Source organism: Thalia democratica, chromosome 9, assembly GCF_965202585.1.
Source record: "Thalia democratica chromosome 9, ktThaDemo2.hap1.1, whole genome shotgun sequence".
NCBI classification, from domain to species: domain Eukaryota; kingdom Metazoa; phylum Chordata; class Thaliacea; order Salpida; family Salpidae; genus Thalia; species Thalia democratica.
In genome coordinates, this window is record NC_139173.1 from 4,561,057 (window position 1) to 4,578,121 (window position 17,065).

The 17,065-nt window shown below is 24.8% G+C and overlaps 1 protein-coding gene across 2 annotated transcripts; it reads right to left on the minus strand.

Annotated features, from left to right (window-relative positions):
- LOC145843866 (outer dynein arm-docking complex subunit 4-like) lies at positions 1-16,844 on the minus strand. 2 transcript variants are annotated; one of them, XM_082951124.1, is made up of 15 exons: positions 16,657-16,844; positions 14,826-15,050; positions 12,657-12,766; positions 11,758-11,889; positions 7,254-7,407; positions 6,081-6,153; positions 5,588-5,703; positions 5,345-5,420; positions 4,637-4,779; positions 3,991-4,198; positions 3,341-3,427; positions 2,268-2,464; positions 1,497-1,620; positions 675-772; positions 1-372 (listed from the first exon to the last, which is right to left on the minus strand). In XM_082951124.1, exons 1-15 carry the CDS (start codon positions 16,715-16,717, stop codon positions 365-367), a joined length of 1,812 nt encoding a protein of 603 aa, XP_082807250.1. In that variant the 5' UTR covers positions 16,718-16,844; the 3' UTR covers positions 1-364. The 2 variants fall into 2 exon arrangements, with proteins under 2 accessions (XP_082807250.1, XP_082807249.1); XM_082951123.1 differs by having other exon boundaries at positions 12,657-12,769.
- Between the last annotated feature and the right edge of the window lie 221 nt (positions 16,845-17,065).

Consider the following 17,065-nt stretch of genomic DNA (forward strand, 5'->3'; position numbering starts at 1 on the left):
TCATTAAACTAGTTTATTTATACATTAAAGATAGTTTTACAACGAAAAACACATAGAACATTAATAAGGCATTTAGTATTTAAATAAACTATTGACACTTATTAAACAAATATCACAGTAATGAATTTTTGATTTAAAAAAAAAAAAATTTTAACAATTTTTTCAAAGAGCATTAAAAAAAGGTATCTTTATTGCTTTTTACTTATAAAACCTTGTTTAAAAATTTTTAAGCACAAGTATTCCAAATTAAACACAGTGATCAGACAACACAGGATTTCAGATATTTACAGACATAGTGACATTTTTTTGGTTTCACAGGAATTTTGGCATCATTCTTGGTTGTTATTTTACAAGGTTTGAGTATTTATGATTCTGAATAAGATATTCAAATAAATAACTACTGGTCAAGTTGTTTAAAGTTTGCTAAATTATTGCTTATTAAAACTTCTAATCTTAACTTAGTATGTTTTATATGCAATTTAATCATAAAAGCTTTACAACTAGAACTGAATTCAAATATATTTTTAAAACTTATTTGTTGAAAAAATGTTGTCATATTAATTTAAATTGTATCATAAAAAATAAAAAAAAGAGAAATAAATTTTTCTGAATCAAACTTACATTTATAATTATTTATAAAACCATTTCTATTTAACAAACGACAAATTTATTACCTGACAAACTGGATTCCACGACACTTCCACAGCTCGAAGGATAAGTGTCCATTGTCTTTTCTTTCTTGTCCTCAATATCACGGAATTGCTTGCTTCTCCTAAAAGTATTTATAAAATTGCAGCTTAAGAAAGATATAAGTATAAATACACTTCATATGCAAGCCTTAGTTTAAAAACATTAAAATGATTGAACAACTTATGTAGAAATATTGCATATTCTACTTTTAAAACTATAATTTTATTTTACTTCACTTGCAAACAGATATGTTTTTTAGCTTATACAGCTCAGCTTAAATTAAAAATCTTGTTAAAAGCCTTAATTTAGGAGTCAAAAAAACATCTGTAAAGCTTTTGTATATTAAACTCTAACTAAAACCAACTCATTTTATATCATTAAGTACTTCTATAAGCTAGAGTTTATAATTAACGTTGTAATTTCTTGTTTATATCTTTTAAGCACAATAAAAGTAATACTTTTGAATTAAGAATACATATAATTATTGCTAATAACATAGCAAAAGTTTTAACTTCTTCACAAAATGCAATGATGTAGTAAAAACAAATTTAAACTTGCAATGTTTATACATTAATACTTAAAACTACTCAATAGTTCGTACAAGCCATAAGTAGAAACTTATATTAGAAGTCTATTGTTATTATGAGTCTAACAACTGACTGTTTTTTAACACCAAAGCCTTTCTACTATGATTTAACTTAATTGTAAATTATTATAAAGTTTAGCTACTTCATAAAAAATAATCTCAAACAATTTAGTAGTCTAAAATTATAAATTATAGTTTCATATAATAAAACAAATCTAACTTTATATTAACATCTTCAAGAGCTTTAGTGATTGCAGTCTCTGCTTGTTTATCATTCAGTGTTTTCGCCAACTGAAGAGCACTTCTGAAAGAACCGATGGAGTCTCCGTATTCTTCTAACTTCACTGTTGGATTTATAAAACATTACATATTTGTAATCAAAAAAGTATATTTTAGAATAAAGAAAAACTTAAAACATAACTTTTTAAAACAAATAAAAACCTTTTAAATACCTCCTAGCTAAAATGAAAATAAAAACAGTTAATTTAATAAATTGTGTAATGTTAAAACTGACGTTTTTTTAATGACAAACATAGTTAAAATATTAACCTAACTTTGAAATTTCAAAGTAACTATTTTAAGTGAGTTCAATAAATCAACAAAAGATAGTTTAACAGAAGTTTCATTAAATATACTCAGTACCCAAAAACGTTATTAAATGTCTTAACTCGAGGTAGCACATGCATTTTTGGCAATTTTATGGACAACAATTGTTGTATAGGCTAATTGTATGAATAAATAGATAACAGTATCGAATATTTTATACAAAATTTAATTTTATTAATTTTTAAACAGTTGCCACTTAATTATAAATACTTGTGATCTTTTGATCTTTTAACTTGTTCAGACATAATAGGTTTGCAATAAAAAATTAACAACCTACAATTTCAACAAACTTATTTTGTTCTAACTTTTAGTTACTAATATAAAAATACAATTCAAGCTTACATAACAAATTCCATTGTATTTAATTTTTAATTTAAACACAAACCTTGAGCTTGCGCAATGAGGACATTCGCGTTCAACTGCCATATTTGGTCATGCGCCTTCTTTGCTTCCTCTAGCGAGTTCCTGCCGTTGTCGATGGCTAGCTGGCACTCATCCAGTTCCAGGTAGCACCTTCCTATCTCGTGGTACAACCAGGTTGATTCCAGTGCCGACCTGCTCAGTCCTAACTTGTCCTCCCAACTGTATAATAACAAGTGTATTAGTAAGTTTTTATATAAAACTTTGTTCTATCTCATATAGATTATATTTATCATGTGTGTTTTATGCTTACTGTAATTGAGCTGAACATTTTTGGTCCAGTGAACACTAAATAGTGATATAAAAGTTTTAGTGATACATATTAGTTAATACATTAGTATTTGTAATCTGCTGCTTTCTTTTAGGCAATAGGTAGAAAGTTTTAAAAGTACTTGAAAATTGCTGTACAAACATGTGCAAAAGATTTTTTTTATTTTTCAGTATTAACTACGGATTTCATTAACCACGTAATTAAATAACTCTAGTTTGCTAAAAAAAAGTCTTGAAAAACACAACTAGGTTTTAAATTCATAAATAAAAAGTTATAGTACTAACATTATACGCTTGAAATTATATTCAAAAAGCTTTTTTCCAACTTTTTTCTTAATAATAAGATGAATCAACTTTGTTTTAATGTAAATTAATAATCGTTTTTTTAACTAAACTTATTTTCAAAAATTGATTTAAAAAACAAAATAAGTTAGGAGTATAATTAAATAATTTAGGATATTAAAACTTGTAAAAAATAATTGGCATAGAAATTACATTAAAGTAGTAAACTTAACTTGCACATTATAGTTTTACTTTTAGGATAACTTACAAAAACTAATACAAAACATAAGTTTTTTTTTAGATTTGGGAAACCTTGAGAAACATTTGAAAAGTTTTGGGTATGAACAAACCTTTTTTATTGATTATTAAACACAAACAAAATTCGACTAAAGCTTTCAAACTTACCACTGAATGATATTTACATAACAACAATTGTAAAATGTTTTATATGCTTTAACATTCTAAGAAGATATTTAAACGACTAACCATTGTATAGCTTGTTGGTAATTGCCAGCTTTAGCGTGAACTCTTCCTAGATTGTCCAATGCTCGAGACTTCGCGTCCAAAAATTTACTGAAAAGTAATTACCAAGTTATGTATGTTTAATACTCCTTGTTCATAATGAAAGTTAGTAATATATTTTAGTTAAATTATCATATATAAAAGTTCAAGAGCTTCTAAAATTAGATGTTAATATTGGTGAAGATAAGTAAAGGACTTTTCATCAGTATTTAAAAAATCTAAGTATATACTAACCTTAACGACTTTTAAGCATATAATTAAAATAATTTTAAAATATGTTTACAAAATAACTTTTTTAAACTGGTTGTACTTCATAGCAAGTTTATAACTTGAACATTATTTACACGTACAGGAAGATATAAAGTGATAAATAAATCAATTGGTATGTTTTCATTTTACACTACTGTTTGTCTGATTCTTACAAAAATCAAAAGTAAAAAAAATACTTTACCATTTTTCCAAGTTTAAACACTCTACACTAAATCTTTATAAAAATATAACTAACACAAACAGAGATAAATGACAATAAACTAAACACAATAAAAACTGATAAATAGATTGTATAACAATGAATATAAAATAAAGTAAGAATGATCAACTAGTTTAAAACTTACAGATTTTTAGAAATTTCGAAATCTTCCTGGTGGTTGTGAAGAGCGTTTTCGACGTCGCCCATCTCCAAATACGCGTTTCCCATGCATGAGTGGAGATTGGCGATGACGTCGTCCTTGTTTGGCAGCAAACTGGCGTTCATTTCGTCAACCTGGTCCATGGTCGTGTTGGCGAGTTCCAACGCGTCCTCCGCCTTGCCCGACGCCAGCACTGCGAGAAAGTTGACGGTTTTTTGTTTTGCATTTATTACCAGTGATTTTAAACATTATAGTTAGGACTTTAAAATAGCTGAAAATATACATTAAATACATTTTTTGTAGTTTTGGTCATAAGAGAAGATGAACTATAAAATAAAAATTTAATTATTCTAAATTAATACAATTAAATTTTTTACACTTATTTGATATGCAAAGAAAAATGTGTAGCTTGTTTAAAACAGCGTTGAAAAAGCACAGAAAAGTTTATAAACATTTTCTGAAACAATAAGAAGTATTATTATAATGATTTAAAGCAAAGTAGTTTAGTTGTAGATTACTTTGATCATTTATACTAAGTAAACGTTATTTCGACAAAATTCTGAAGCTTTAAAATTATTGTTATCAAATAGTTGTACACTACCATATTAATCAACCATCCAAACAAACGTACACGCATCAATTTTTTCGAGGTTTTTCAGGATGAACGCCGTGGGTTCAGGAACTTTGTCGGGTCTTGACGACCATCTCTTCTTCATTTCCTGTTTGTCGCGCTGAATGGCGTACATGGGCCGCTGCTGCCTCCAGAAGTCTTGTCTGTTGACAAAACAATTTGTGTTACACATTTAAACATGGAAAAAAAATAATTTGTAGCTTAACCTAGTAAAAAAGATAGCTTTTAAGAAACCTAAACAAACTAAAATTAAAAAGTTACCATAATGTTGATTCATCAACTTTATAATATATTTAGTTATTATAAAATATATAACAATATACTTACTAAAACTTAGAATTTAAATTTAAAAATTTAAATTACTAATATTATTTAGTTTATTTTATATTGACTGGAGTTATTATTAAAACAGTTTTGATCACGTTTTTTACTTTTACCTTTGAAGGTAGTATTTTTATTACATACATATACTTACTTTGATAATTCAAGTAATTAATTTATTAAAGCTTGTTTAAAAAAATTAATTTATTTTAACTCTAGGTTAGAAAATTATCAGCGGAAATTAAATGAAAGACGGCAGCTACAAAGCTAAGTTCAATGTATATGAACTAATGTAATAAAGTGCAAAAAAAAATTGATTAACTTATTTTTTATAAAAAACTATCAAAAAGATTAAAAAAAACCGTCATTACCAAACTAAAAAATTACCTGTTATCGAGATACTTAATTCCTTCAGATACTAATTCGTAAATATTCCCACCAGCGTGACTGCCCTTAACTAGGTCTGTTAAAAAAGATAATTATTATTAGTAAAAGAAATATTGATGCACTTACATAAGTAAGAAAAAAAGGACTTACTAAATTATAACTCGATACTACTTACAAATATATTTTAAACTTTTAATATGATCATACAAATTAGTTGACAATCTTTTAGCAAGTAAAACAAACCTTCATCTTTGAGCAGGTTTTCCAAATACTGTTTGTCATTGTAAAGTTCTCCGAGCATGGCTTTAGAGCATTTTGTGCTTATCTTCTTGTGGGTTTTCGCTTTTCCTTTTTTGATGCTGTGAAAAAAAAATTAAATACAAAACTAAAAAAATTTTTTTTTTAACTAGATTTTTAACTTTACTTTAATGTTTTTTATGGTTTGTAAGAAACAAAATATTTATTTCTTCGCTGTGTTTTTGAAATAAAAAAGAAACAGCAGTAAAGGTAGTAATTTAAATGATGTAAAACAAGTAATAAAAACAATTAAGGGGTTTTTTATTGTTTAAGTATTTACAATATTCATTTGTCTAGTAGAAAAATAGACCTGTGTCATTTTAATTAACTTAAATCAACATTATGTAAACCGAATTTCAAAAAATACACAAAATTGGGATTTGATCGGGTAGGAAATGATCGCAATTGGGAACTGTAAGTATACCAAACTACAACTTACTTATTTTTAGTTTTTCCGTCACCTTCTTCGAAAAAAGACAAGTCTCCTTTCACTTGTAATTTCAATGATGGATCTATATATTATATATTGTTGTAAACTACACAACTATATAACTTATTTAAAAACTTTCCTAATACTTACAAAAATTTTTTCATACAACTCTTTTTTATTGATCATACATTTAGAGGAGTTATATTTTAAAAAGTTTAAACAGAACTCTTTTTTTATTAAATTAACATATGTTTCTGTGTGTTAACAAGTTTAACAGAGCTTTGTAAAAAAGTTAAGTTAACTCACAGAAATATATGTTAGTTTAATAAAAAAGGAGAATAGTTTAAATTTGTTATTGTTGTATTAAAGTGAACTTGTTTCGCTAGGATCTTTATTGGCAAACGATTAACCTTAAATTTTGAATAGAATCTAAAATATAGTCATTTAACTACACTTAGACTAAATTTCTACTTTTTTGGGAGTAGGTCTCATCTTTTAGATTTTTTGCTCAGCCATTCTGGATATTTCTTACAGCTAGAGTTTATACAAAGAATTTTAAACAAAATTTGTTAATAGTGATATATTGTAAAAACAAAGTGAACGCTATAAAAGTGTGAAAGGAATATTTTATGATAAGATGAAGTCTCTAGATTATAAAACAAAATACTACTAGATACACTTTTAGTAAGTTTCAGAAATTCTGAAATATCTTATAATAAAAAATTGTGGCTGTTTGTATTGAAATATTAGTACAAAATTCAAAAAAATATCCCAAGTATTAAAAAATTATTTTGTTTATTTAAAATACAAATTAGAGTACATACTTTCATATACATTGTATTTATACTACTAATGTTAACTTTTGTAAAACATAAGTTTAATTAGTTTAAATCATTAATGAACAAAAGTTAGTAACAGTCAATATTTCAAATAAGAAATAAATAATAACTAACTTTAAAATTAAGCCAACAAGCAATCAAAGTTTAAGTTATCACAGTACATTTAAAAGCACTAAAATGTACAACTTTTATATGACTACATATTTTATTGAAACATGAATAGATAATTTGTTTAAGTTTTTATTATTAACCTAAAGTTTCTCTCATCATTGATGCAGAACAAAAGTTAATTTCAAACTAAATATGCTAACTTCACATAAAAATATAAACTACTCAAACAAACTTCCAACGCAGTCATCGATGGCTTCCTGAGATTTTTGGATTCCCAACCTGAACTCATCTACCTCAGGCCTGAGCTTCTGGCCTCTGTGGAAAAACACCAGTGCGAATTCGAAGTCACCCATTGCGTACAACGCCTCTGCTTTCCTCAGGATTCCCTAGAAAGATTTGGATAATTAATCTTATTTAAGTACTCATTTATTTTGTTGCCAGCAAAATTCATGACATAGATAGTATGCATTGTTACAAAGTTTTCCTTGTTTTTCTCAACATAATAAATGACGTTTATTTGATTGAAGTCGTCAGTTTTTCACTTTAGCTAATAACATCTTTTACAAGCAAAATTTATGGACTATAATATTTATTTTGCTTTTTTTTTTGTCATACCTCTGATAATAAAAATATTGTGCTTTTGTTTACATTTTTAAAACATTTACCAATAATTTAAGAACAGGTAGAACTTTTTGATTCAAATTTTTCTTTGTTACAATTTTTTAATAAGTAGAACATTTTAAAAAAGTCACTAGTTACTATAATATCTTAGCTTACATTTTTACAATATTGAGGTTTACTTGCAACTTTATAAAAAATCATTTAAGTCTAAAAATTTATACAGACATTTTCTAGTAACATTAAATTTCAAATTCATATAATCTAAGTTCTAACAATTCAAATTCTTTAAAAAATTTTTGAAGGGCCACAACTGAAAAAATTATATAAAAAAAGAAATAAGTATGTAGGTCTAACTAACGACTGCAAACACTTTTAGTTTTTGGAAAAAATATCCAGTAGATGAGAAACTTTACAAATAATAAAAATATTATATTTAAAAAAGTATTTTAGCTATATCTCTAAAAGAATTTAAAATTTTGGAAGAAAAAAAAACGTTTGTGGGTATTAATTAAATTTACATGCACATATTTTATTTTTTCAAATACGTTTTACTTTTTCAGTTGTGGCCCCTTAATTTTTTTTAAGAATTTGAATTTTCAGAACTTGAACTGTCAGAATTTGACAGAGTTGTGCACCAACATTTTCCTAATGTATACTATTTTTTTAATACTTTGACTAACAACTTAAATCAAAAAATAGAAGACATTTTCTATGGTATTTACTTTTGCTAAAAAAAAAGTATTTTTTCAAATAAATTTATTGAAACTCTTAAAACACTCATTTTTAAAATAAAATTATAAAAATTAAATTCATTGAGATAAGCTTTATTTATTTAACTATACGACTGCAAATGTTTTAAACATTTAACTAATATTTTATAAGTTTCCTTGAAGTCGTGAAATAAAAAAAAATGTTTTACAAACGTACAAAAAATATATGCTTTGATATTTGTAAACTCTGAAAGAAAAAAAAAAAACAATTTTGTAATACCTAATATAAATAAATTAATTTCACAAAAAAAATTAGAAGTTATTTAAAACATTATAATAGTTTTAACTATTTATCTTTCTAAATAGAAATTAAGCATGTTTCTTTAAGATTTAAGATTTTTAATTAGTTTAACCATATATGACTAACTAATTTAAAATTAAAAATTCACAAAAATTTCATATTTTCATAACAGCTTGAAAAAGTAATAACCTTTTAACTTATTTTAAACTTGAAAAAGAAATACTAGGTGGTACATTTTAAAATTTAAATTAGTATTAGCTTGTTTAACTTTTTTTTTTTAATTCTAATAAGTACTACATACACTTTTTTTTTAATTACTGTTTTAAAAAAGTTAGGGAAATTTTTAAGTATAAAAGAAAAAAGTAAGAAAAAGTTAAAAAACCTAAAATTTCAAGCAAAAAACATTATCAAGCTATAGCAGCAAAAATGAAACATCAATAACTATCAAAGTTATAAACATTAATCAAACCAAAACACATGATCAAAAGTTTTAACAACTTTATGTTTCCAAAGAAATCTATACTTCAATATAAATCAATTCTGTGTAAGTAATGTTTACTTTCAAAACTTCAAATGCTTTTAGATATCTAAACATTTTTGAAAGGTTTTTTTAGTCAAACTTATTTAAAAATTAATTATACATCATTCTTTACTACAAATATAACTACCAAAAAATAAAACCAATAACAATTGTTAAAAAACTTTTAAAGTTATAGAGTAAGGGGGTATAAAAAAAATTTTGAAAATAATAATATAGTTATAATAGTTTTAATTGGAACTTATTTGAAAGCTCAAATTATTTACATTAAAATAGTTTTAAACGTACACAACTTTTTTTTAATTATTTAAACTGTTGTCAGTTTAGTAAAAAATTTTCGATACAAACTTATGAATGAGAGATTTTTGTTGGCAACTTTTTCAAAAAAATTTTAAAAATTCGGAAAGTCTAACTACTTGTTCATCTCTTAAGCAATTAAGGACATAAGGGGTAGACCTTTTTTTTTACAAGTTGATATTACTTTGTACATTTTTATCTAAGACACTTTCAACCGCTTAAAAAAATTCAAAGTAAATTTTGAGACATAAGCAATCAAAGTTGGTGAGCTCAATAGGTTCTTAAATAAGGCCCCAAACCAAATAGGCAAATAAAAGACTATTACACTAAAAATCTATCTTCTGCTGGAATTTTAATTAATATTCCTTAAATTTTTACAGGTATTCTACTACTTATTTACTTTTTGAATGTTATTATTTTTAATACAGGATTTTTAAATATATTTAAAGATATATTAAAAAATATATATATTATACGTTTTGGATTAAGAAAACAAATAAAGAGATCTCAACTACTGGAGGAGAAATGATGAATTAATTATTTCAATAAATTATTTTACAAACTAAGTTTCGGTCAAAGACCTCGTCAGTGCTTAAATAAATCTAAAACTATATGTAAAAGTCATGGAAAATTGGATTTAAATAATTTAATTAAAATAAAGTAATTATTTGTTTTATTTTAATTTAACTGTTTAAATACTATTTTACATGACTGTTACACATCTTTTTAGATTTATTTAAGCACTGAAAAGGTCTTTGACCAAAGCTTAGTTTGTAAATAAATTCTTGAAAAAATAAATTTAAAAAACCTATTTTTACTTTTTTATCAATTTCTTTTATTTTTAGTATATTTTTTCAACATTCAAAGTCTTTAAAGTTACATAAGAATTTTTTTCCTGAAAGATAAGGTCTATAGCTCATTAAATAAAGAAGAAGATATATTTTAACTAAGTTTTTTAATTTTTGATAAAATTGTCAATGAAAAATTGTAGACCATATGTTTGTATAGAAAACTTTTTACAAAAATGTCTATATCTCAAAAGTGAATTAAAATTTATTTATTCTACAAAAACTCACTTATAATTTATACTTTAAGCTTTTATATAAAAACCAATGTTAAATGTTATAAAAATGTTCTTACTCCCTATCCCCGTAACCTTATATTTGCAGGAAACATTTCTAAATTTGTTAAAATAATCATATTTTAATTTTTGATACTAAGTAGATAAAAGTAAGTTTTTATTACTAAAATTTGAAAATAATTATACTATTTTATTCAAAAAAAAAAACTTTTACTAATATCAAAACAACATCTACAATATGACTGTTTATTATTAATTAACATTAGACTGAAAAACATTGAAAATTATTGCTTAAAAACTGTATGAAAAGATAGATATTTAACTAATTATTTCTTTGACTATTTTAAGTTGTTTTTTTCATAAAACACTAATTTAACTCATTTGAACAGTTCAAAGCATATTTTCAATGTCTAAAATATTAATTAGAATTTAAAACCAATAAAAAAGCAACTGTTACATAATTTAAATATCTTAAAAATGAAATCAGCTAGTAAAAAACTATGTTACCTATTGTGGTCTTAATTGCCTATTAGCTAATAAACAATGTACTTTTTGGTGTTAATAAAATATTACAATACACAAAAAATATCTAAGTTCAAAAACTATCTTTCCTTAATAAATTAACTGTAGTTGTTGTTAGTGGTGTGGTTAAGTTTTTTTTTTTTTTCAATAAAATTTTGTCATTTCAATAAATTGATAAAGTCCATAGTTTTTGTAACAAACTTTTTCAAATTAAGGTCTTAGTTTTTTTATGCAAGCTATTTGATATTTTTTTTTACTTTTTTTATGTAACAGATCAGCGTTGAAGAGATTAATAGCTTCCTTATAAAAAGAGCAAACTAAAAATGTGAAAAAAACATCAGCTTTTGAAAAATTATTTTATTTATTTATTTAAGTAATAATTTCTAAACATATTCAGAATTATATTTCTTATAAAATTAAAAATTGTAATATAATTAAACTCCCTAACGGCTTATTTTAACTACTGTAAAATAAGTCTTGGACTCCTCTTTTGCATTAAACTTATAAATTTGGTGATAAAATTTTATGGTGAAATAGTTACAGCAAAACTCAAGCATATTTTTAATGACAGTTTTGTAATTACTTTTAAGTTTAAGTGTGTACAAGCTTTTTATTGAAAAAAATATTCAAAAAAATCATTGAACTTTGAAATAATTTTCAACTTACTCTGTAGTATTTATCATCATCTTTTAAAGTTCTTTCTGCATCTTGAAGAGCTTTTTTAGGGAATCCAAGTTGTATATAACATTTTGATCTGGCAACATATCCCATCATTTTGTTGTCATCAACTTCTAATGCCTACAAATTGAACACTATAAGTTTATCTTGTACAAAAACTGTATCTTTTACTATACCTGTATCTTTTGCAGTTAACTACTGTGTAATCATAGCTTAAAACCAACAAGCCAAAATTTTAAACTTTTGTTATCTTAATACAAAAAATATAGCTTAGTTTTGGACTTATAACAATGAAGAAAACTTTTTACACAACTTTTATTGACTATCTTCTATCTAATTATTTGTTTTATTTATCCATTGATAATGAGTGACTTTATAAAAAATATTCAAGTTGTTTTTCAAATGAAAAAAAAATAAAGTTTAATTATGTTAAATTTATCTTTTTTCTTTATAAACTATTACAAAAAAAATTTAATTTATACCAAATTTTAATTAATTAACAAAACTTATTTATGCTTTACATATATCAATTCAAACTACTTTTACTCTAAAAATTTATTATTTTAACTATTTTAAATAATAATTTAAGCTATTCAACTATAATTTTTTTTTTTAATTTTCATCAATAAAAATAGGTTATCTAGTTTTACAAGGTTGCCACTCTTTGAATTAAAATGCCTTAAGTTTATCATAGCAACAAAAAAAAATTAACTTGCTGTTAATCTAACTTGAATACTATACAAATTTATAATAAAAGGAGTTATTATTGAATAAATGTTATATTTATTTAAATTATATTATTACTTGGTTATACTAACAATAATTAAAGTTAATAAATAAGATGAAATTATAAAAAAAAATACTTCAAAAAGAAAAAAAATACCTACCATATCAAAATGCCAGAGTGCTTTTTTGTAATCTCCACACCTATACATTCTTTCACCTTCTGAATAATAATTTGCAAAAGTCCCTGGTGGTCCAGGTGCCTCTGACTCTTCTTCTTGAAACATTTTTTATATTTTATTTTGTATTTTTGTTAAATCTTTTTACTTTTTAATTTTTAAGTTAGTACAGCTCAGCTGTGACTGCAATGCACAAAATATGGCTTTCATAGTAACACAGTAACAGCATAAACAACTTTATGTTTTGTATGAATACTTTCAAAGTTGTATTTCAGATTTTTAGAACATAACAATGTTCTAATTTCGAGATGAGCAAGATATCTGGCTCGTGGAATTAAAATAGTGTGGAAAGCTAATATTTACAAAGTTTAAGTAGAATCCGACCCGCGAGCATGATATTTTCGTACAGTTAAGCAAATTTTGAAACTTATACTTTTTATTCAACAAAAAGCAAAGACGGGTTTATGATACAACTTACAGAAGTTTTAAAACTTACACTAGGGATAATAAAAAACATCATTTAGATTTAGTATTTTGATGAAATTAATTGAATGATTAATGTTATTCGTTAGTTCAATTGAATTAATATGCTTCTACCCGCTAAAGACTAAACTTGTCCACATCTGGCTAACCGACTAAAATCGTTACCCATACCTGTTCTAACTATTAACCATTCCTAACCAGTATTGAAAATTTTTTACTACTTCAAAATTTGATTAAAATTTTATTATTAACTTAACCACACTTAAAGTGCTTGTACAGTTTTAATAAACAACTGTAGTGTTAATTTAGCAGTAATGTAATTATTATTTTAATAAGTTTTTATTCCAAAATAATGAAGCTGTATTAAAAAGCTATAACGCCAATAAAAAACTAATATACAATAAGTTAAACTAGATCTATAACTTTAAAAACAAGTATTATGAATTTGAAAATACTAGTCAAATAAAATATTAATAACTTTCAAAAAGCAGCCTTTTAAAACAAAGTGATAAATAAATTAACGATTTCGAACAGTAATAAGAATGTGAAATAAAACAAGTTAGATGGTTCATATTGCGAATAAGGTTAAAATTGTTATTCATTTTATATTTATAAACATAAATGTCTAATTAGCGCTTAGAACGTTTTAAATTTATGTATTTATGTAAAAACAAGCAATAGATCAAAAAAATTAAGTTAAAAAACGTACTTTTACGTAAGTTAAGTTTTGACTATTTAATTTTTTTCAAGTTTAACACAAAGCTCTAAGAGTTGAACGTTGTAACAATAAAACCTAATAGTCAAAACATATATAAAAAAGCAGTTATATTAATTTTTAAACCTTTTAACCTTGTTATTATTGCGTTTTTTTATTATTTTCTGTTGTTATACATTTAATCTTATATCAACAAAAAATTTAAAATTAAAACAGTTATATATTTAATAGCTTACTGTAAAAATTACAATATTAATATTATAATAATTTTAAACAAGCCGTAAATTCAAAATTAAAAACCAATTTTAGTATCTAATGTTTCATGCAGTTTTACTTATTTAAAAATACGTTAGATCTAGGGTTTAAAAACAAGCAGCCTATAAAAATATAGTACTCAATTTGTTCATTTATTGTTATTCTTTTATCCATAAAACCACTGTAAACATAAATAAAAAACGATATATATATTTTTTTTAAGTAAAACGCTAACAAAAAACTGAAATTAAAACAAATTTTATTGTACAAAATGAACAATAATCTCAACTAACATGCATGAAAAATTTAGATAATGTTTTCAAATAAATCAGAAATTCGTTTTTAAAAAGTAGTAAAATTGTAAATAAACAACATAATTATAAACTTATATACATGTAAAGTAACAAGAATGCATCACTTATTTATCCTACTCATAAACTTATTGTATATTTTCGTTTAAACACGTTAGTAATTATCAATCCGCTTAATACTTAGGTCACAATGCTAATTTTGCTCTTTAGTGATATTTTGTTAGTGATATTTTTATAGTTACTTAAATATTTATTTAAAGACTACTATAATGAGTAGCTACTTAATAACTATTTAAACTTTTACCTCCGAAACTTATTAACTACAGTTGTGTGTTTAGAAACAATGGAGTTAATTTATCTAAAATTTTTCTGAAATGTTATCTAACAAACTTTTTCTCATCCTGATTTTGGAGACCTTGTTCGGCTTCACCTTGACCACTTTGGAGTTGTCCACGACCGCCTTCAGCTTGAAGTCCTCCTCCACCTCCTTCAGCAAGTCCTTGAACATGACGTCACTGAGCACTCCAGTGTGACGCATGAGCGACGCCCTCCTGATCTTCGAAACTCCCCGGCTCTGGTGCTTGTCGAAGTACTCGTCGCATTTCATGAACTGCCCTGGTTTTTAAGTTTAATATAAATTACAATGTCCCGAAAAACTTTTACGCTTGTTGTTTGCGAAAAAAAAAAAGATTAATTTGATTTATTACAATTTATCTTGACTAGTATTTACCCGGATAAGGAATAAGTAGTTCCCTGCACCTAATGTTGTTATAACCTTAAACTTTGTAAATCCACATTTACTGTAGCAATCTGTAAAGCTATAGCTACTATAGTTTTTTTACATTCAGATCGTCTTAGATCGTGCCTAGTTTTGACAATTTAAGTTTTAAAAAACTAAAACATTGTTACTAACAAATTTAGAGAACCTTAATTTTTAATAATTGATATGTCCTTTAAAAAATCCATTAGGATTTGCGAAAATTAAATATATTAACGTGTACATAATTGGAAAAATTTTAGCAATAAGGTACCAGTTTTCTTTACTATTACTTTGGGTAAAATTGTAAACCAAAATGTAACTAAAGATATTTTGTAATATAACTATTTTAAATGGCTTAAAAATTATGCAAAAGTTTAGGATTCTATTACATAGTCTTAATAACAGTATTTAGTTATACTTTCGCACTTGATTATAGTTATATTTGAGAGTATATATTTTTTGATTTCAAGTAGTATTTAATTTTCAAAAACTAGGGTAGCCAAATGCCTACATCAATTTTTTACCTTTGTTCGGTTATTTGAAACAATATCTTACTTAGCTTAGAAAAACGTTAAGTATAGGTTCAGTCAAAAATAAAAATGTACTCAAAAATATGAAAATATTTGTAAAGATATAAAAAATATTACTTAAAACTTAATAATTGGTTATGTTTACAGATTAAGTTACTAAAATTAAAAAATTTACAAAGAAAAAAAATTAAAAAATTACTACAAAACGACATTAAAAGATAAAATAACTTAAATAATATAAACATTTTTTAGTAGCAAATAGCTAAATCAAAATATTTTGATAGTTTAAAGACTTGATAAATTATCTTTAAATTGAGTATAGAATATAAGAAGTTTAAAAATCTCAAAAATTTTTAAAGAAAGAAAGTTGAACAAAAAAGCTGTTAGTTCAGAACGTTAAAAAGTAAACTGTGAAAGCCTCAATTTTCTCAATGGTTTCTAAACCAGCAGGTACTTTCCTTTATGGGGTGAATAAGTTTAAAGGAGGTAGCTTCAAATTTCAACTACTGTTTTTAAATTATTTGAAAATCATGCAACTAATTTGCATATTTGCTGAATAATCAAAATATTTTTAAAGTTTTTTTTAATTTTTTTTTAATATTTATACCCTTAAGCCTAACCCACCTTACCCAAACATAAAAAAAATAAATCAAAAATTAAAATCTTATTATTAAAACAAAATAAATACTAGAAAAAAAAATTCTGAAACAGTAAACATGCAACTTAGTTGCATAATTTTCAAGTAATCCAAAAACAGTAGTGGAAATTTGAAGCTACCCGTTTAAGGGTATAAAATCTGATGGGTAATTACGCAAAAAAGTACTTGTAAATATCAGTTTAAAATCAAAATGCGTAAATGTTAATTGGCTATATTTATATCTATAACTTGTTATACAGATTATTTGTTTTACAATTTGTCAAAAAAGTTAACCTGAGAAGTTGACCACGGGGGTGCATCTCCTCGGGCAGAAATTCCCCGTCACCACGTTCATGTAAACCTCCACGGTGGGCAGAACATTCACATTCTTCCTCGATGACGCGCTCGAGGAGGCCCTGGTCGATTCGCCCAACGACTCCGCGTCGAACCAGGAGATCCTCCTGAAGTCCCTGGAGTAGGAGGTACCGCTGAAGGGGGTTTTGGGGCAGTTAAAAGTAACAGATTTGTTTTTACTCATTGTTTATTTATTTTCAAGTATTTTATACTGTTTTATTAATGTTCTGTAGAAATGTATGTAACTTTTTTAAACCTTGCATTTGTTGTTGTTATGATTTAAAACAGCTTGTTGATATTTTAGTAAAACAAAAAGTTTTGCTGATATTCAAGTTATTCTTTACAATTG